Source organism: Gadus chalcogrammus, chromosome 12 (assembly GCF_026213295.1).
Source record: "Gadus chalcogrammus isolate NIFS_2021 chromosome 12, NIFS_Gcha_1.0, whole genome shotgun sequence".
NCBI lineage: Eukaryota > Metazoa > Chordata > Actinopteri > Gadiformes > Gadidae > Gadus > Gadus chalcogrammus.
In genome coordinates, this window is record NC_079423.1 from 4631983 (window position 1) to 4654048 (window position 22066).

Below are 22066 nucleotides of genomic sequence, written 5' to 3' on the forward strand. Positions count from 1 at the left end.
CGTTCAAAAGCAGGTCACTTTGAGTGCTACCGGGTCTCCCTGTCCGCCTTGCAGGGGTCAAGCAAAAGCAATTTGCATTTTAACACCGGGGGCGGGCACGTGCCGTGCCAAGTCACCGAGTGACAGTTCCACTCATGGTGCCCTGAAGGGCGGGCGCCACGAGATCACTCCTGACATCCACTTAACAGACTGGCGAGCGGCCACCGGGGGGGCAAGATTTACGGCCCCGCATACCCCATACATTCATGCCTCTCAGTCGCATCTCTTTTAACGGCGCGATTTGCTGATGTATGCGAACACCAGTGTGCGTTGTTGTTGCTCGATGATGGATCGTAACTTATTATTGTTTATGTTTCAAAGGAAGTTTAGTTGGTGGGGGGGGGTAGCTCCTGTTGATGACCTTCATCAGAACAGAATGGTGGCAGCGAGGCCACTGTGAGGAGCTGTCAGTGGACGTCTTGCTGCGGTGGACGTTTTCTGTTCAAGGTGGTTTATTGATGATGGGTGTCATGTTTGAAGGTTAGCCAAAATGGGCTGGTAAGTCATCCACCTCTTTAGGTGCAGTTGCATAAGATGATGTCTACGGTTGGCAAACCAACATGATCAGTCTCAGGCACACTTTGTATTCTCTTTATTAAAGGACAACTACACACAGGACAAGAATAGATGAATTTGCTGCCCCCTAAAGGTTAGCAAGGTAAAGGGTTGTTAGGCTAGGCTCAAGGTTAGTGAAAGCATCAATGGGCAACAAACTTCTTAGGTCACATCACATACCACCACATTTAGCACATTTTAAACTTCTAAAGGAGCCATCTCTCAAATGTTTTCAGTAAAGGGTTACAAAATGTAAACTACCGCCCTCTGAATTAACTAGTGTAAACTTTGCTACTCTGCTTTCGTCTTAGAGCCGACCCATAAGCTAAACGGCACACATTTGAGGGGCATAAAGCAGTGCCATTATTCAAGGAGGAATATTTTACAAGGAGTCATCTATAAAAGTAAAGCTACATGATGCTGTGGCACAGAGCAGCGAGAGGTGATGGATGACACAGAACGCACCAGGAGTTCTGCAGGCCCCGGACACAGAGCAGTGATCCATGGCTCTCCTTCCTCATCCAAGCAGGTGATGAAGCGCCTGCCACAGACATACGCTGTCCGTTTATCCAACGCATCGTTTGCACACTAGCAATGGTTAAGAGACGCAGGAACCAGCCGTTCATTTACAATTTATCAATCTTCATTTTGTCCTACTTTCTCCAGGAAAAAGTTGTTGACATTTTATAATTTATAGGCGTGCACAGCTGTAATCGTACCTTTATAGGTGAACGAACACACGTGCACGTACACAGATGCCACTTACACACTCCCTGCGTCTGATGAAAAAACTTTTTTTTCTCTCACTCCCTAAGCCTATCTGACTTTCCCTCCTGTGTAATTTGTCCGTTTTATCTAATCTGTGGGGATTTAGCCGACTTTGGGTGCATGTTTAGATAGCAGCGGCATCCATTATCAGTCTGAGGCAAACCCTATTTAGACCCTCTGTGAGAGAATTACCAGGGAGGGAGAAGGGATGGCTCTCAGGGCTCCTGTCCCTTCTGTTTAATTGGTCTGATAATCAATTAGGGCTGGTGCACTCCGATACTAACCATCCGAACGACGCTCACACATAAACCCGGCCAACTGGCTGTTTCTGGGTGGAAAGTACTGCGGACCTCATAAGTCATCAAGGTCCCACCACATATTTCCAGACTTTTTATGTGGTTGAGGGGTGGAAAACGATGAGGTTAATGTTTCATCTATGGGGCGGGATGATGGAGTAGTGGAGAAGGGGTCCGTCACTGGAGACGCTGAGGGAACCAGGGCAGCACTGGTCGATGGGGGAACACTTCAGTCATTTAGCAGACACACTTTTATGCAAAGCAAATCTCCTTAATAAACAGGTAGGGGTTAAGGCATCTTTCTCAAGGATGCCCACAGGTAATAAATTGGCCTATTTAATTCTCTTCAGCATCTCAATGTAGAAGATTTGCTTATTACTTGTTCCCTAAAAATGGTTGCGAGAAAAATCGATTATGTGACGGTTATTAAAAATCGCCTTTAACTTTTCTGCCATGATACATAAAAGCCCTTGGTCATTTGACATCGTTAAAACATAAAACTAGATCAGACTTAAAACATTGTCATTTCGGTTTCGAGGCATACTGTACATTTACAGTAGGCCTACAGTTCGTTTTTTAACATCCATGGACATCAGATTTTCACAATGAATACCTTTTTCAACCCGGAGGTTAGAATTTCCCAGCATCTCCAGATGGGTCTTTCATGATTTCCCTGCTACTAATTGGGTTCTCCGCTGGAATCAAAACAACATCCAACTCCTTAGAGCAGGAAAACAAACAGAGTTTCGGTTTCATCACCAACTCTTCATGTTTGACTTTCACACTCCGGTCTCGTTAAGGTGTTTAATGGGACCGACCAGCAATCTGCAAAAGACTGGCCAGCCGTTTTCACAGACATTAGGATTGTTAATAGCTTTGTTAACGCTAATCAAAACCCGGAGAATTCAATGCCAACTCTAAATTAAAGACGTCTCCATCACCGCAGGCTATATTTAGATGTAATCCCGCACGTGCTCAGAAGAAGCCTTTGTTGGGTGCAAAGGGTTTACGGGGTCATAGGACTTAATGAAGCAGAAGGTTTCCTTAAGGTAAAGATTAATTAAGGTAATTAGACTACTCCTTTTCTCAGGCAAATGATCATGTCCTGGTGTTTCCCCATCACTGGGGGATATTTAATTACTCTTTTCCAATTAGGGAATGAATGGTTTCAAGGGACTTACAATTTATTATAAGTCAGTTCCAACACTTGTCTTTTCGCACATACATGGTAAAACTCAATGTCATATTTAAAACATAATATACATTTAAAACGACTTTAATGCTATCAAAAGTAGAACTGTGTATTCTGAAAGATAGAAGATGCCCAAACATCCTGAACTTAATTGATTATTGTTAAGTTACAGAGGAGACAATGTAAACAAAAAAAATACAAATCTGAAGATCATGAAAAAATGAAGCCTTGTTTTTCTTTGATCCTTTGTTTTATTATGATAATCTTGATTCCAGCTTTTGTCTATTCCATCAGAGTATGGGTATTGTTTATCCCTTTTATATTGTTTACTTGCATAAAGATTGTTAAATCTAGCAAATGCTATATCAGGCTGGCTTAGGGAGATATGCTAGTGTGCCTGCAAAGAGATTTGGAAAAACGTGATGTTAAAATCACTTGCCGCAATCAAGAAAAGGAACTAGGAGCCAGAAGGTTGTAAGAGACAAACTTATCGCATATTCACTGAAACCTGCACGAAATCTTGATTGCACTAGCAGCTGTAATGTGATCCACTTATATGGTAGGTGAATTTCCCTCTTAATTTAGAAGTTTTAGAAAAAAGAACAAATCTGAACAAGAACCCCATCCACCCCTTGACGACCACCAGACTTTTGGGACACAGGGGAATTTTGGATAAATTAGCTTGACAAGACACAATTTATAATACAAGGTTTTATTTGGGTCCCTTATACGTGGAACTTCAAGAATTAGCTCCTGACATCAATAGTTTAGGCATCAGAGGACAATTGCATGTCATATTCTGAATAATAATCTAAATTCAACGGCAATATTGGATGTATTATAAGTTCTCGAAATTCAGCAGAATTGGGTCATATATAAAGAAAATAAAGGTTGACCAGCTGGGATGTACAAATTTATCAAAAGAAAGAAAGCGAACACAATATGTTTTTGCTTTTTGTTTATTTTTTTATATTTAGAATTTTTCTGGATTTTTTCAATGCATTTTTTGGCACTACATCATTAGGGGTGACATGTTAGGTTGTTTTTAAAACAAATCAAGTCTATTCAAAGCCTTCGTTTTGGCGGAAACGTATGAATACAGCTAATAAAAATAAAGGTTAACCTTTTTTTTTTTCTTCCTTACTTTACACATTAAAATAAAAATGCTTTTTTGGACCCCCTCAAAAATGGAGGCATTAAAATATTTAACATTTGTATCACAAATCAATGCAATGAGACAAATTAAAATAAAACTTAAAAACTGTACAAAAATGATAAAAGTTCATTGAAAAAATCCTGGTGACCAAATTATGTAAAGTTTACATTACATTATTTTGTTTTGCTAGGGTACCGAATAAAACTGTGCGGCTGAATTCATTTCTTCTGCTGGATGAAGTTTAAGTTTACATGGTGGCGGACATGCTGGACCATTGGAAAGTTCTGGTTGGGGTTTCCAACGGAACCTGAAACCCATAAAAACCGGTACAATATTAAAGAAACGATAGCATTATATTAGAGATTTTCCTATTTTCCATCAAAATCAATCACTTCAGGTCAAATGACAGAGTATACTAAATAGCTAGAGAAGAATAGTCCAACCAATAACAACATAGTTCGGACCTGATTTACTTTGAAAGAAAGACAAGCTGGAGTGGTCTCCCGATTCATAGCTCCCTATTCGCAGCTAGTATGTGCACCTAGGAAGGTAATGTACCCCTCCTCACACTTAGTCCCGCCCCACATCCTGCTTGTAGGGCGGTGGGGATTGGGTCAGTAGTCGTATGATGACAGGGCTCACCTGGGCCCTGGAAGGCTTTGCTGTGTTGGTAGGCTCCATTGCCCTGCTGGAGGAAGCCGTGGGGCATGCGGTAAGGCCAGGACGGGGACATGGAGAAATGGGGCCCCGCACTGGGCTCCCAGCTCCGGGAGACCTGGCTCCCAGCCCCAAACTGGCCCTGGAAGCCCGGCTCTGTGCACAAACGAGAAGGAGGCTTTAGGGATATCGATGAAGGAAAGAAGACACAAAGCCTGGCGTTCAGATCTGAAGACATCCGGACCAAATACTGTATGTCTGGCTAGAGCTGGGCCATAGAGGAGACGTTTTAACAATAATAGAAAGATACACTCGATGTCAAGATATATCACTATATTTTTAAGACGAGTCACCAGTATTCCATTAACCCCGATGGGGATTAGTGGTGTTCCAATCCCATTTTGGTGTCTCTGTATTGCCCAGCCCAAACCAGATCTACTTGTGCAATAAAACCAAAAGGTGCCATCACCAAGGTGTCATTCTGTCAAGAAACCTTCTCAACGAGTAGGATTTCCCAAAAACCGAAAACAAGTCCTCTGTCGTTTCTGATATCAAGTTGCACCAGATGAACCAATCCGAAAAGCCAGACTCCATGAGTTCGGTTTGGTGCTGCCATAGGGGCTGGACGTGCACTGTATAGGCGCGCGTGTTCAGCCGGTGTTCAGTATACCTGACTTGGCTACAGTGCCGTTGCCCACCAGTGCCCCGGGTTGTGCCAGGTGATTCTGCCAGTGTGCGTCGCGGCCCGCCCCCCCCAGGCCCAGCGGCCTCCCCGCGGGCTGGGCGAAGATGATGCTTGGGTCATTCAGGTTCATTGCCCCGTGACCACAACCACCGCCGCCCACAACCCCGCCCCCGCCTCCGCCCACCACCCCGGGCCCTTTCGGGTTCCCGCTGGGGCGCAGGGGGAAGTTGAGGCCGGGGGGCGAGGGGCCGGTGGAGGAGGCGGCGGCGGCGGCAGGGGGGAGCACGGGGCCGTGGATGGGCCAGGAGGAGTTGGGGGAGATGTGCACGGGGTGGGGGTGTGGGTGAGGGTGGTGACCCGGGCCCTGGGAGGGGTGGGGAGCGAGGAGACCCAGGGCGGAGAGCGTGGCGGCGGCCCCGGGATGGAACTGAGCCGGGTGGGCGGCGGGGAAGTTGAAGAGGGGCAGGGGCACCTTAGCCGGGCCGCCGGCGTTGCTCTTACACTGGGCGGTCTGCGGGGAGCCCGCCGGCTGGGCGGGGCTCTGGGAGAAGGGGGAGGGGCTCTGGGAGAAGGGGGTGGGCTGGGGGGAGTAGGGCGGGGTCTGGCGGCTGTCCGACTGGTGATAGGAAACACAGAGAGAGAGGTGTTACAGTCCACATCCTCACCAGACCGACGATGTATCAGAGGGTTGTCTTTTGAGCCTTTTCCCCAAGTACTCACGCATTCAGAAGACTGTCTGGTCCTCGCGGTGCGGTCCGACTGGGGGATAGGGATGGAATGAGAGCTCACCATGTTGCGCACCATGTGGGCCGCTGGTCAACCAACACAAAGAAACACGGATTTAGTGCATGCACATCTTGACATTGTACTGTCTCTATCTGGCCAAGGCTTCAGCGGGAACACACAAGCTTGTCCTACTGTCTCTTAGTCCAGACCAGGTGAGCACAGGACTCGGTTTGGAAAGCTCCTAATGCACTTTACCTGTTCCACTGTCCAGCTCTTACTCGCGTTTAATCTTAAACAGTGAATAAAGGGTCAAGGTCAAATATTGCTCAGTGCTGTATGTCTGAGCGTGTGACTGTGTGTGTGTGATTGTGTTAGTACGTGTGTGTGTGTGTGTGTGTGTGTGATTACATGTATGACTCAGTGAGTGAGTGGGTGGGAGAGCCCCTGTATGTGTTATCATGCGTGTGTATACCTGGGCCCCCGGGGGCCCTCTGGCGGAGGTGCCTGTAGTCTGGACAGTCCCGGCGGACGTGGCCCATGTCCCCACACTGGAAGCAGCGTCTCTCCCTGGGCTCCCGCTCGTCCTCCTTCACGTCCTCCTCCTTCTCCCCCTCCTTCTTCTTCACCCTGGGGGAGGAGGACACAGGACACGGGTTAACCTTCAAGCCCGGCATTCGCACTCATGGTCCTTCTTCAGTGCTTTGACCATATATAGCCCGGCCCCACTATAGCCTGCTCTATACGGGGAGCAGGGAGCAGAGAGCAGAGCCCCTGCTGTTGCACAGACCTGCGTCTCTTGGGACAGTCCTTCATGTAGTGGCCGATCTTGCCGCAGATCCGACAGCATCGGTCGTTGGGCGCCAGCTCCCCGTCGGTCAGCACTTTGGAGTCAAAGAAGTAGTCCTGAGAACAAAACACTCAAAGTAAGGGACCATAGGAGGCCCCGGAAGAGGAGATCAAATTCATCAATCAGAGTAGAAATCTGATTTCAAGTTGAGTTGACCCACCGCCTCTGTGCCAGAAAGGGGATAGAACGGAGTGCCGAACAACTTCCTGCCGTTGATGAAGGCCTTCATGATGAAGTTGGTCACTGAAAACCAGAGTAAATGGTAAGATAAGATGAATGCATTAATCTTCCAAAATAATTATGCATAATAAAACCGATCAATAAAAGAAAAGCATGGATGCTGAGGAGTAAGGGAAATTAGCGTGTGCGTGTGTGTACATACTTTTGCGTGAAACGCCAGCCCCCAGGTTGTGGTTCAGATCAAAGGGGTCTGTGGAAGCAATTGGTGGAGTGAGCAAGGGTTTGAACAGAAAACAAAACACTGTTGTTACTGTGGCAAGGCCAGTAGGCACTCTCTGGTTTACAAAATTAAAAGTCCTGCCATGTTTCCGCCTCCCAGCCCACTGATTTAATCATTAGCCGTACCCCTGGGTTGTTGTTAATTATCAAATCCAGATGGTCGACTCAAAACAGAAGGAGGGATACTGGGACTTTTATTTTCTTATCCTGACAGTTCTCCCAGCACTACTGGGAAGGGACTTTTATTTTCTGGTTCCTGCTCTCTTACTGGGAAGTGGGTTTGACTTTTCTAAATTAGACTTAATTTATATACCAGACCGCATCCCCTCTCCCAAAACGGCGGAGTGACTTTTATATTCTAAACCTGAAAGTTCCACTCACTACTGGGAAGGGACTTTTCTTTTCTAAACCCGGCTGTCTATTACAGAAGGACTTTTATCGTCTGACTCTGAACCCCCGTGGCCAACAGCTGGTGAGGACAGCTTGTGTTGCGAGGAGCACCTTCGATGGCGATGCATTTGCTGGTCCACTGTTTCTCGAAGGTGGTGAGGCGCTTCCTCTGGCGGATGCTGATGACGTGCTCCTTGAAGTCAAACTCTTCAGTGTAAAAGCGCAGCAGGCCCAGCCATAGCTCCCCTACAGACTCCTTGTTCTGCTGTAGCTCAGGGAGACGGCGCCGCTGTGTGGTCGAGGGTAACATGCACACACAAGCCTGAGACACGCCTTGCGATGTTCTGTTGCGAACAACAACAACAGCTCCTATTGCCAACAATAAATATAAAAATAAAACTGAATCAAATCTTTTTACCTAACTAGATGAATTGGGGAGTGTGGATTGGATGGGTAGGTATCTACATGTAGGAAGGTATTCTGTAGGTAGTCAAGTAGTAAGATGGGATATGTAATCAGGTAGGAAGATAGCAACCTACTAGGGATGGGCGTGAGGAATCGAATACTCGAGTACTCCTCGTTACAAATTAACTCGGTTGGTGGACAGGCAAACTCGAGTTTGCATATACACACACAGACAAGCTTTCTGGAGCAACTGTATACATTTTCTGTGTGGCGCCACTGGCGCGTGCCGTGTGCACAGAGCAAATTAAATGTATCAAATTTCTGTGGTATTGAAATAGTATTGAAATACTTTACAGAAGTATAAAGTATTGAAATACTTTACAGAAATAGGAGATCATAAGGTGAAAAGTAAAATATGCCAATATGCCATGCTCCTGAAACACAACGGTGAGTTCGGGAAAGCATACCCGCAGCAACCAAGTGTGTTGACTACTTTCACCGCCACTAGACGCAGCTGTAATCGCGGCCGTGTAGAGAAGTATTTTTTTAGTTCATTTGCTGCCGTTTTATTTGCAGCTTTAAATTATTTGCTACTTGTTTCGTGTTTTTTTTTTAAAACCATTACAGGCCTTTGTTCGACTTGATTTAAATTGTGAGACGCGTATTTATTTTTGAAAGGAAAATGTGTTTCGTCTATTTTGCCTTGCAAAATAAATAATGAATACTCTGATAACTCTGACTGTTTTGATTGAGAATAAGCATTACATTTTTGGTTGGTAATATTGCCGTTCATCATTAGGCCTATCTGCTGCAGATGCGTTGCATTCTAAAAATAGATTAGATTAAACGAGTACTTGATTGATCCTCGAGGAATTAATTCGATCACTCGAGTTTGGAATTTACTACTCGTGCCCATCCCTACTACCTGACAACTTACGGTTTGTAGCTATTCTGGAAGAGAGATGGGTAGCTGTAGGTGGGTACTATTAAAGTAGGAGGCAGGTAGCTGTAGGTGGGTACTATTAAAGTAGGAGGCAGGTAGCTGTAGGTGGGTACTATTAAAGTAGGAGGCAGGTAGCTGTAGGTGGGTACTATTAAAGTAGGAGGCAGGTAGCTGTAGGTGGGTCTAGTCAAGTAGGAGGCAGGTAGCTGTAGGTGGGGCTGGTCAAGTAGGAGGCAGGTAGCTGTAGGTGGGGCTGGTCAAGTAGGAGGCAGGTAGCTGTAGGTGGGGCTGGTCAAGTAGGAGGCAGGTAGATGTAGGTGGTTCTAGTCAGGTAGTTGTAGGTGGGTCTAGTCAGGTAGATGTAGGTGGGTCTAGTCAGGTAGATGTAGGTGGGTCTAGTCAGGTAGATGTAGGTGGGTCTAGTCAGGTAGTTGTAGGTGGGTCTACTCAGGTAGATGTAGGTGGGCACTAGAAAGGTTGACGAAGGTCTTACCAGGTCTTCAATGTCGTTGAAGAAGAAAGCATTCCATCCGTCCACCATGCATTCTGGAACGTTGCTCCCATCAAAGATCTGGAAAATCCCAACATAGGAAAATTTAAACATAATATCCCACAACATTAATTTACTGTTGGTGATAGAAAGTTACTGCCCCTATTGCAATCAAAAACATATTTGGGGGCCCAAAGATAGGCTCTTAAAATTGGCCTCAGTTCGCTTTAAATAAAGTTACATGTACCGTAATTTTCGGACTATAAGCCACGGCTTTTTTCCCATTTTTCGATTCTGCAGATTATATAACGGTGCGGCTAATCTATGGATTTTTACAGCTAACGGCTACTCGGAAAATTAGTATTCAAAGCTTAAATCAGTATTCGGAGCTTCGTGTTTTTTCACGTATGTGACCAAGCAGAGAAGCGAGAGGTGGAGGAAGAATAGATATCTTGTTTCCCTTTACTTTATAACACAACATTAGCGGGATCTCGGGAGGAAAAGTAATACTTGACGAAATGCTAACCTTAGCTTAGTTGTTTTTTTACGTTCGCTGTACAGCGCCGCGCCAATCAACTGTGACTGGCTTGCTGCAGAGCGTGAGCGTCTTGGGAATACCCGGACAATATAATGGATATAATATGGACACATAAGACAATCAATATTCTGTATTTGTTATGGATTTATTGTACAAATTCCCTGAAAAGATGCACGTTCCAGGATGAATTGAAAAGCTCCCGCAAGGGCCGAGATGGCAGAAGACAGCTGATTTGGAACGGATCAACAGCTGTTCGCTTTCACGGGGAAAAACCAAGGAACTTCAACCTACTTAGGCCTACTAATTAACGTTCAAAAGCTATTAAATATTCAACAAAATATGCAGATACTGTCAAATTCCGTTCCAGGGAGTATATAGGGATTATTAATGTTGTTTGTGATGTTTTTTTTTTCTGGAACGAGTATTCGAATATTTGCTTGGAAAAACCAACGAGCATTCGAGGCCTGAAAAATGGCATTCGGGCCAGCCCTAATGGTAATTAAACATTAAAACACCTGCGGCTTATAGTCCAGTGCGGCTTATATATGTACGCATCATTCAATTTAGCTGCTGCGGTTTATACTCGCCTTATAGTGCGGAAAATACGGTAGATTATTTTTCTTCTTTCTATAAATCAGATCAGCCATCTCGTCATCAATATGTCTGGGCTATCAAGTAGCACATGAAGCATCGTTGATAGCATGTAGCCTCTGGAATAGCATAGAGCCACAGAAAAAGCTTGTAATCTCTGACTGCACGTAGCTGGATGGCTAGAGTTACCTCTTGCAGGACAGGGATGACGGGGGGCTGTCTCTGCTGCAGGAAGTAGAGCACCATGAGGATGTACGCGTAGGACGAGAGACTGCCCCGGGACGCATCGCCGATGTCACAGCGCTGGGAACACACACAGACACACACACACACATTAATTATCTAGGCATTTGCTCGACAGTTCATTCCAAGGTAGGTGATGATGAGGACAATCAAAGAATAGAGTCAAAAACAATATTAGACTACTAACAAGGAATTCAATCAATAAAGTTCCCAAACTCAAACCAGGTCCTTGTGTCTTTTGTCGGAAGCTAAAAGGTATAGGTCATAATAATATACCAATAATATCCCATTATCATACGTCTGTTATTTTAGATTAAAACACATCCCTGCTGTGCTTCCATTATGTTCTTACATTTATTTTTTATTCATTTTACTTGACTAATTAACTTATTCATTACCTTCATGCCCCTCGGGGCAGAACAAAGTACCGAACTCGATCCAAACCCATTAACAGGAGATGGGAGTGTTCCCCGTACAATATGAATTTGCATTCCCAGATATCTCTCCCCAGATTGATGAAGCATCATCTTATACAATATGTACCAAATACTTTGGTCAGAAAAAAAACGTATAGGTTGACTCGTCAGAAAACGATGTAACCAACAACTTTGATTCGCCAGAAGTGACAGGATGATTGTCTAGAGTGTGTTAGGTACAGAGTGTGTTTGGTACAGAGTATGTTTGGAACAGAGTGTGTTGTTTAGTGTTTTGGTAGAGTGCCTCGTCTAGAGTGTGTTTGGTACAGAGTGTGTTGTCTAGAGTGTGTTTTATACAGAATGTGGTGTCTAGAGTGTGTTTGGTAAAGAGTTTGGTGTCAAGAGTGCGTTTGGTACAGAGTGTCATGTCTAGAGTGTCTTAGATACAGAGTGTGGTGTTTATAGTGTGTGGCGGGTACCTTAGCGAAAACCTTCATGGTGTAGCCAAGGAACGTCACTCTGGGATCGATGGCAGCGTAGGTGGCCAGCATCCTGGTGTTGTGTTGAGCCTGAAACACAGAGTACACCTTAGATTACATCATTGAAACAATTCAAGGCAGATTCGAATATGGCATGGACATGTGTTACATACACAAAGGTAAAAATATTTCTACTTGGAAACCCAAGTACAATATTTGCACTTGGTTTCCAAGGACAAATATTCTCACTTTCATTTTATTGTTGAGGAATTTGAGTCGTTCATTTGAAGAATGTAAAAGTTTGAAACCCCATACAGGGCATACAAATACTGTCCTGTATCATTCAACCTTAAAAATAACCTAAAAAAGATATGACATATCTGGGCCAGGGTAACCTGCCCCAGTTCAAGTTGACAGGACGCTTAGTAAGAAGTTGAGGTCGGAGTAGCAGCAGGAGGTGTGGTGTAAAACACAGAACTCACCAGGGTGTTGTAGAGACTGATGTCTCCCTCCAGCAAGCTCTGCCGGTGCTCAAACTTCACAATGGGCACTTTAGCTGTGGTGATAGGCAGGATGTTCTTCAGACCTAGGGACACAAAGAGCATGTTTAAGAACACAAAATATTGAAATATGCAGATATTGATATATATCCATATTACCTTTGTTTATAATAATTATAATAATAACGTTAAAAAATAAAATCTAAAAGTACAATTACATTAAGATATTCAAGCAGTTAACTTCTAAATATGTTCAAATAATTGTCTTGTCAGTAAATAGTGAATCTACCTGTGTGCTTCTTGAGCACTTTGGCGAGTCCTTCGATGATCTCCTTACAGTTTAACCTCTGCAAGAACAGATGGGACAAAGCGGAGAGTGAATTTCCAGTGGTTTTCCCACTGACTGAGGGCATGCTGGTGTTATGCCTTCTATAAATATGAGCCTTGCTCCTAGAAGAGCTCTTAGCTCTGCATCCAACCATGGCCATGCCTTCAAAAAACATACTGTACAATACATCAATGCTTGTCTACTGTCCCACAAACAGTAAGACTGAAGACTTCTTCAACCAATGTTTATGCAGCTATAAAAACATATTAAATCCAAGTGTGTTTGCCAAAGTGTAGGTTTCTGTGCAAGTATGTGTCCCCTCTTGACCTCCGCAGTGTCGTGACCTTCCAGGGTCATGCAGATGTCCAGGTCGCTGTCACGGAAACCAAAGCCGTTCTTGGACGAGCCGAACAAACACAGCAGAGCCTTATCTGTTGGGCAGTGGGACGGCAAACACAGTGAGAAGGATGTTGTATTTACAGGTGATAGGCTCTATACAATACAATACATGCAAGGGTAGAATTGAATATAACTGGACAGTGGATTTGAATGGAAGATATTTGGGATCGGAGACCCAGTGCTCACCGTTGTACTCCTTCCTGATGAACCTCTCCAAACCAACAAGGATCTGCTCCCTCTTCTGCTGGTCGATTAACGAGGGAGAAAGCTCATCTAGAACACAACAGACATTCTGTGGTAAACCTCAGATATATTCACCTGAATATATGAAATATAAAATACATGAATATGAAAACACTTGTGGTCTTGTTGGTTGGATTGTAACATTTGGTCACATGACTACCTTCACAACACGTCTAACCATTAATAAGTAATACATAGCATTGACAATAGACGGTATAGTGCTGCGGAGGACGCACGGTAGCAGAGCCTGCAGAGGCCGTCGAGGATTTCCCGGAAGTGGTCGCCCATGGGGGGCAGCGGCTTCAGCTCCATCTTCTTGAAGTCCTCGGGACACTCGTCCTTCAGGTGACCGTCACGCTTGCAGATGCTGCACACCACTGTCGGAGGCTGGGGACAGGAAGCCACCCAAGACACAGAAGGTCAGAGACGCAAGAAGGAAAACAGAGGAGGTCAAACTCAAAGGGAGTCAAAGACCTGGGATGTCAAACTCAAAAGGAAATCAAACTCATGGGAAGGCAAAAACAAGGGTACGCAAAATGAGAGGGAGTCAAGGACACAGTGAGAGACACCTGAAGTCAGAGACAAATGAAATCAAAAACACAAGAAGTCAAAGACGTAGGAGGTCAAAGACACGGTAAGTCCAACGAATGTCGTTTTCAATAGTGTGTTTTTTTTTTTAATACAATTTTTCTGTTTGTAATTCCCATGATGCATCAGATATGGTTACATCCAAGACTTTAGGCTAGGGATGGAATTTATATTGCCTGCGTGTCGTTCAAATTACCTTTCCGCCCGTGAAAATCATCCTATCGAATATATAGTGCAGGTCTTCTGGCAGTACGAGCCTGTTCTTCTGTGAGACGCGGTTCTCCTCTTCCTCCTCCATCTCTTCTTCATCATCCTCCTCCTCCTCCTCCTCCTCAGAGTCACTGTCCAGCACGCCGTTGGCCGCCAGGGAAAGCCTCTTCTTGTCGGGGCTCTCCCCATCGCTGAGCCCCAAGTCCTGCAGTCGTCCCTCCAATAAATCCCCCTTCTTTCTGCCAGAGCCACCTGCTCCTTCCTCCTCCTCCTCCTCTCCCTCAACCTCATTCATTCGCCTCTGTCCATCCTTCCCAGCTTCCTCCTCTCTTGGTTTCTGGGCCCCCCCAGCGCCAGGCCTTCTGCCGGCCTGCTTACCCCCTCTTTGGCGCCCCCTGGTGCTCAGACTCTGGGGGCAGGCAAAGTATTTGTATGCGGTGCGGAATCGTTCCTGGATGTACTCAAACACCATCTGGCTGTTGAGACTGCGTGCCACGTTCCTCTTCACAGCAAACGGATCTGAAAAAGGAAGGAAATCAGCATGCCCTTTTGTGGTCTGTAAAAGTCACCACATAAATTGGATTGGAGGTTTGAGACTCAATAAACAAGTCTTTCGGCAAGCAAAAGTGAACCTCAATTAGTTAGGTTCAATACCAGGATTTTCTGGGATTATGAGCCCCAACACTTACCTGCAACGAGAATCTACTACATGACAATGGTAAACGGGTCAAGAGTGAGTCCAAACCAGTCGATCCCAGATTGTGTGTGTACCTTCGATGGCCAGCCTGCGGCGCGGCCAGTTCTTCTGCTCCCGGGTCAGGAGCTCCTTAAGGCGTATGCTGATGATGTAGTCCTCTAGGGCGAACTCCAGGGTGTAGAAGCGCAGCAGCTCCAGCCACAGCTGCCCCAGGGACTGACCCTCACCCCCGCCCATGGTCAGACGGGTCTGTAGGGGGGCGGCAAACACAGTGTTATCTTAGCTACAAAAGGTGGGACTTTCATCACATCTCCGCTTTGTCGACCCACGCCTCTGCTGCGATAATCCGATTGAGTGGCTTTCAATAGGCTATTTTCTATCCCAGGTGATAATCCATTAGGCTGTGTAATATCATTGCAATGTATTATATATTTTGCATAGTTCTAATGCAATAAAGTTATGTTAAGCAACACAAGTTGCTGCTATAAGCAATAGGCGACATATTAATTCGTCATAACGTCTCATGATACAATGAAACCTGTCCGAGCTCGCACGCCGCACCGATAGAACTGGAATCGGCCGAACCCTACTCACCAGTCCCTCCCCGTCCGCTTTGGTCTGCTCCGGCTTGGGCTTGCCCTCTACCCGGTGCTCGCCCCGGTGCTCCCCCCGGCCCTCCGTGGTGCTGGGGGTTCTGTGCTCCCAGCGCACAAACACATCCAGAGAGATGCCAGTCAGGTGAAACTCGTCCACACGCTTCGCAGTGAATCCTTCAATCTGAGAGCGAGAGAAAGAGAGATTAACTATAAATTAACAACTACCTAGTTCATTAGCTGCCAAATCAAGCCTAAACTATGAAAAAATGGTCTGATGCCATGCCAGTTTATGTTATATTTGTTATGTTTACAATCACTTTCTCTTTATATCCACGTCTTTTCATGTCCATGTCCATTGTGGCAATAATTCATAAATTCCTAGGCCAAATATTTTATTCCAATTTATTAATCTAAGAGATGAAGGTATCCAAAGAAGTTTACAGTCTCAGGCATTTCTACGGACATCACAGGATCAAACCCAGATCCTTTTGGCTTGGTTGAACACCCCTTGCCCCTAGACTACAACATAATAGAGTGTGTACTGTATTATACCCAGTGTCCCAGGTAGACCGGGAGGATGGGCTTTCTCCTCTGCTGCAGGAAGAAGATCACCATGAGGGCGAAGGAGTAGGACGGGATGCCTCCCTCGGCCTGACAGTCGATGTGGCACAGCTGAGTGAGAACACAAACACACAGCGGAATGAAAACCCAGAGGAACACAGGGATTACAACGCAGAAATACACTCAGGGATTAGAGCACAGATATACAAAGGGATTATAACACAAAAAAACACAGGTGCCACGATTAAGAAACAAGAGTCCAATCTGCAGGGATGAAAACACTAAAGAAAGCCCATCTGCGGTCAATAAATCAAATACAGGGAGCTACAGGGATTAAAAAACACCTACAGAATATAGAACACCATTAATGTTGAATTTAACTGCTGCAAAATCATGTGATGCATTTCCAAATAAATACTGAAACAGTGGATTTGTGGAAACTAATAAACCATAATAACTAGGGCTGGGTAAAAATATCAACGCATCACTGCACTGCAGTTTATTTGTTCTCGATTCAATTTCGATTTTTTTCAGATTTTTATTTTAAATCGATTATTTCCATTAAAAAAAGAAAAGAGAAAAAGAAGCATACTCAGTCATTGTAATCTAGAAGCGAGTAGCCTAAATGTACATGCCCTTTTACATTTGTACATGTTATGATTAATACTTTTATGCTGCAAGTTTAGCTCAGGAACAATACTATACAATGGTGTATTCCCTTTTTGCTAGTTAAAGCACAATGAAATGGTTCAATCATTTTGAAATGGTTCATTATAAATAATATTTAGGTATTTTTGTCATCTGCACGTATTATTGAATCGATATCGAAACAATTGTATCAATATCAAATTGAACCGAATCGAAATCAAGCCCTCAAGAATTGAATTGTGAGATACCTGGCAATACCCAGCCCTTATATTTACTATCATGCCATCTTGTCATTTTTGCAGACGCTTATATCCAAAGTGAATTGTAGTAAATTCAGGTAAACTAACTAATAATCAGTCGGGTAGGGGGTTAGGGAACATTTTCAAGAATGCCTACAGTTAAACTGTAGGCATTCTGACATAAGAGTTCAAACCCAGAAATGTTTGGCCAGGAGTCACCCGTAACACCTTCAATTTTCTGCTCTGGAAGATAAGTTGTTATGTCTCTGCTCTCCCCTTCAACACCACTAGTCTCAGAACAAAGAAATGTAATTGAGTGAGTGTGGGCCATACCTGGGCCCAGTAGCGGAAGGCCAGGACCAAAGGGACCAGCCTAGGCTCCAGTCTGGCCAGGGTCGCCAGGTGGTTGGTAGTGAGGCAGGCCAGGTCGTTACCGGCGCTCACCTTACAGGCCAGCCCACTGCACACATTGCAACCACGGACAACAATCAGAGACTTGGACTTTAAATTAAACAAAACAAGTATTAACTCAAGAAAATATTTCATCATGATTTCTTTATTGGATGGATGTCTTTTTTGATTTTTGATGATTTTTTCTTTATTCAAAGATTATGAGAAATTTAATTTGACAATGACATTCAAAAAGGCGTTCAGATCATTTCTGGTATGCAACATACTTCCTTATTGTACATTCATTACATCTTCAACACAAACCAAGAACCTTCTCAAGACTGTTAATGAATACGTAGTAAAAGAATATAACAATTTACAAAAAGGGTAATATTCCAGGGACTGTTACTTAAACATACACAGGTTATTCATTGAGCAGACTTTTATTTAAAGAAATATTCATCACGTTTCTAGAATGCAACATATTTCATTACAATAAACATTAATTATGTACAGGAATAACCCAGTCAATTGCAGGTTAATGGACAATAAGTCACTGACCTGCTGGTGTCTCGACAGAACACGACAGGTACTTTGGCGTGGAAGTCTGACTCCACCTCCAAGAATTGAGCTGGATGCGTAAAAGTAGAAGAACAAGACCGTTCATGTTGATTTAGCTAGGATTCCCGTTAGGAAAACTTCTGATGTGATTTGAAGTGAAAAGGGGCAGGAACTCCAGAACAAAGTCCAAAGTTCTAAGTATTGAAAACATCTTTAAAAGACTCACGGCTCTTCTTCAGGATTTCAAGCACTTGGATCAGCACATCAGGTTGAGTCATCTGGGAGGGAGAGGACATTAGCAATCAGAAAGATTAGAAGCGTCATCAGTAACACTTTTTAATACTTATAATTAGTGCCGTCAAGCGATTAAAATATTTAATCGCGATTAATCACATTAATGTCATAGTTATCTGACGATTAATCGCGAGCAATCACGATTAATCGCAATTCTTTTTTCTATGCTAAACATCCCTTGATTTCTTCGTCCCATTAATTTTTTCTAATTTTAATGCTCTTATCAACATGGAGAAGTGCATCGGCATGCCTTGTGCAAATGTTTTTTTATTGATAACAACATTGGCATATACTGATCAAAACAGGACGATACAAAAAAATGCCTATAGTGCAATTAAACGATGAACATACAAAGATACTGCCTTGAACATAGCAGTCAGACTACTGCTTCTTTGTTTTGAGCCAAAGAAAAATAAATAATAATAATAAAAAAAATAAAAAATAAAAGAATGGCGTTAATCGCGCAATAAAGAAATTAACGCCGTTAAAATCGGTTCACGTTAACGCCGTTTATAACGCATTTAACTGACAGCACTACTAATAATCAATATAGCACAAGGGACTGTTCCCAGTGTATAATCAAACAACTATTAATATGCACTTAGTCATTCATCTGATTATTTTACCTAAAGCCACTTACAAGTGAGGTTGAGAAACGATAAACAAAAAGGTGCTGCATCACATAATTTAAAACTTGACAAAGTGCAGAGTAGCTTTAAGAATCACATCACAATGTTGGCTGACGATATGTCTTCTACTTTGTTATGAGGGCATAAAAGTCCCATCTGCCTACCGCCTCCTTATATTCGACTGAGATCTGGGCCTTCCTGACAGCATATAGTAACTCACCGTTGCAGGGTAAGCAACGTCGATGTTGACGTCACTCGTCTTGAAGGCGAATCTGGTGAGGCAGGAGCCATAGAGGCGGAGGGAGCAGGCTGGAGGAAAACCGACAAAATGTTTATTCTTAAAAAACATGAATCTAGCACAATATTAAAAAGTTTGCAAGTTAGCAGAAGTAATTTGGTTGTCTCTTTGTTTTTAATTGTGCATAGCATTACCTGTCTACCAGTGAGCTGTTGTGTTGCCAAATAATATGCTTTGCTTCTCTTTTATCTGGTTGGCAAAATTCCTTATTTATCCAAATGATATGGATAATAAGTTCCCCCCCTTCCTCTGGGACATTAATCTCACCGGTGAGGTGTTGCTGGATAGTCTCCTCCATCCGGCTGACCACAGCCTGTCGCTGCTGGAAGTCCTCCTCCGAGATGCCCTGGACCCTGGCGGCCTCCAGTACCGCTGCGTCCACGGCCCAGAGCTGGGCCTCGGACGGCGGAGGCAGGGCCCGCAGCTCGTTCTCCTCCTGCTTCTCCTGGAATAACAACAGGCCTGAGAAACAACTCACTGAGGAGAGAGAACCAATTCAGCGCATTAAAGAGAGAGCACGCGACAACCTTTCAACTGTTAAGTATTGTCGTCTTATGTTGACGTGTTAGGAATAGACACAAATATTGTTTTGCCATATTTTGTCAGACAAGCTCATACAGACTACAATAAAATATCTAGACCCTATGCCTGAATGCGAGTTTAACGTCAAACTTCCTGTTCATCTATAATAAAGTAAATATCTGAATAATTTAGGGTCACATCTTTCAGGCCGATTTTGCATACATTACATCTGACTAATTTTTGCGTTCTACTCCAATACCCATACGTTTCTACAGTGATATCACATGAAAAAGAAAAAAAATTACAATTGTGATGTTAAATACATCAGCACTAATGAAACCATAATGGAAATCCGACAATCTCTTTTCAATGTCTTTCAGAAAGTATTAGAACGTTCATCTGCCACTCAGCATGATTGAAACCGCACCATAATGTTCTTTTTGTGCCTCTTCTCCTTGATGTGTTTGTGGGCTCCCTGGATGTTCTCGATGTGCACAGAGCAAAGCTTGCATAAGTACTGAAAGTTGGGGTACTCAGGGGACTGCTGTGAAGACAAAACATAAATAATCAATTTAAAATCCATGATCCGACGATTGGCCCTTTAATGTGTTAACACGGCAATCTGAGGACGTTCAGCTGGTTTACTTGCATTATGTGATGTATCAACAGCAAGTGTTGGTAATGTATGACATTAGGAAGGCGGCCAGTACCTTCACTAGTCGATGGATGTAGTCCCGGTACAGGCGCTCCTCCGCCTGCTGCAGGCCCAGCTGTTGCTCCGTAAGTTTTCCGTCCACCATCACTGCACCGACCTCTGACCCTTTCTCTATGGATTCACCCTGCGACGCTGCAGATGGACAGTCAAGCAGCTTGGTAAGCTTCTCAAGCTCCAAACCCATCATGTTCTATAGTGCAACATTTGCAGATTGAGAAATAAAAGTCTGATCATGTTTGATTGGAATATTTACCGATTTCTTTTTAAATAAAAGTCCTAGCATGTTTTTTTCCCATACTCCAACCATTTCTTCGAATTACTTAATTTCTAGTCTTGGCGTTGATACAATTGACCAGACTCTCTCTCAAGCTATTTATTTATTCAACAAAAGAATTTGACTTCCATACGAGCCGTAGTACATTCAAAACATATAATCAATATTGTACTACAATTACCAACCAATGAAAGCGCTATAAGATCCAGTTTCCAAAACAATAGCGCAAAAAGATGATTAATCTTCCACTAAAATCCCAGTCATCTCTCCAGGACCACAGCCCTAAATGTGGCCACTCTCCTCAAGCAGTTAACATTACCCTAGCATGTAACCAAACCCGGCGAGAGACTTGCCTTTCCCTTGATTGGCCCTTGCTTGCTCTGGGATGCCTCTCTCCGTAGCACAAAGCACCACTGAAGAAGAAGAACCGCTCTCTCTGCCTCCTCCCGGGGGACCCCGGGACGCAGACAGAGGGGCGCTGGGGTGAGTCACCTGACCTGGAAGCTGCTGCTGCTGTTGTTGCTGTTGTTGACCAGGCGCTTTCCCTTTGCCTCTGTCCCCCGAGCTGGTCCTGCCAGTAAGCCGGCGGGGACGACCTCTCCCTTTGTCCTGGTGACTATCCGTGTTTCCCCTGCCCAGACCGCCGTAACCCCCTTGGTTGCCAGCGCTGTGGCTCTCTCTTGTTGCCTTACTGGGGTCGTTGTTGCTGCGACCGGCGGACTTTGTGACGTCTCGCGGAGGCTGGGGCTCCTTGTTGCTGCTGTTGTTGATGATGGGTTTAGTGGCCATCGGGCCCCGGGGTCCTGCTCTGACTGGGGTACGGGATGGCTTGACTGTCTTCGAACCGCTTGTGGACTCGTCCATGTTTCTGTGGTCCCTGCTGGAGTCAACAACAGCACCTCCACGCCGAGACAAGCCAAATAAAATCTGAAGAAAAAAACACTTTTATATTTCAAATCAATCTCCGACTATAAGCACATGTTGAACAATAAACCCACCAGCCGAGAAAAAAAACATAAACTGTATGGGACATTCCCCCCAGGCATACACACAGAGGACGTCACATAAACAAGCGCATCCATACAGTGATGCTTCCGCTAGCTAGCTCTCGTTCAAAAGTAAACCCAGGGAAAGCCAGAACAGCATGTTGGATCGGCAGGCAAACAACATCACACATATATATCACACATAAATTTGGACGAGGTTTATCCTGGCTTGCCCGTAGTCCGTCTTTTGAAGACTTATATAGATCCCTACTAGCACGTTAGCTAGCATGGCTAACGTGAGATAAACAACACAATAGTTTAAATGTAACACCATTGGGAGCGAGGACAGCGACAAAAACGTGATGGGGGACGACAGAAAGAGGGAATCGACGAGTATAAACTCACTTGTGTGTTCAAAGTCGAAGTTTATTGTCGTCCATGTTCCTACTGCCCGTGTTGTTTTTTATAGCGCACGGCCCGACGCCATGTAAATATATCGCGCCGCGGTGCATT

At 44.4% G+C, this 22066-nt stretch overlaps 1 protein-coding gene across 2 annotated transcripts; it reads right to left on the reverse strand.

The window, feature by feature from the left end:
* Nucleotides 1–2684: 2684 nt before the first annotated feature.
* tut4 (terminal uridylyl transferase 4) lies at nucleotides 2685–22057 on the reverse strand. 2 transcript variants are annotated; one of them, XM_056603758.1, is made up of 30 exons: nucleotides 21959–22057; nucleotides 20921–21494; nucleotides 20289–20425; nucleotides 20006–20122; nucleotides 19324–19501; nucleotides 18979–19067; nucleotides 18062–18113; nucleotides 17836–17905; nucleotides 17218–17344; nucleotides 15989–16108; nucleotides 15435–15617; nucleotides 14915–15089; nucleotides 14130–14662; nucleotides 13582–13732; nucleotides 13289–13375; nucleotides 13031–13134; nucleotides 12665–12722; nucleotides 12358–12461; nucleotides 11876–11965; nucleotides 10927–11040; nucleotides 9612–9689; nucleotides 7882–8059; nucleotides 7304–7351; nucleotides 7082–7164; nucleotides 6862–6977; nucleotides 6547–6701; nucleotides 6069–6160; nucleotides 5334–5964; nucleotides 4649–4819; nucleotides 2685–4313 (listed from the first exon to the last, which is right to left on the reverse strand). In XM_056603758.1, exons 2-30 carry the CDS (start codon nucleotides 21429–21431, stop codon nucleotides 4225–4227), a joined length of 4641 nt encoding a protein of 1546 aa, XP_056459733.1. In that variant the 5' UTR covers nucleotides 21432–21494; nucleotides 21959–22057; the 3' UTR covers nucleotides 2685–4224. The 2 variants fall into 2 exon arrangements, with proteins under 2 accessions (XP_056459733.1, XP_056459734.1); XM_056603759.1 differs by lacking the exon at nucleotides 2685–4313 and having other exon boundaries at nucleotides 4803–4819; nucleotides 5850–5964.
* Between the last annotated feature and the right edge of the window lie 9 nt (nucleotides 22058–22066).

Coding starts and splice junctions, on each gene's coding strand:
- tut4 (XM_056603758.1), bottom strand. CDS start 21,431: ATGGACGAGTCCACAAGCGGTTCGAAGACAGTCAAGCCATCCCGTACC. Junction 19,502..20,005: donor GGCACAAAAAGAACATTATG/GTGCGGTTTCAA, acceptor TTGTTATTCCAG/GAGAAGCAGGAGGAGAACGA. Junction 12,462..12,664: donor AGTGCTCAAGAAGCACACAG/GTAGATTCACTA, acceptor TTGTGTCCCTAG/GTCTGAAGAACATCCTGCCT.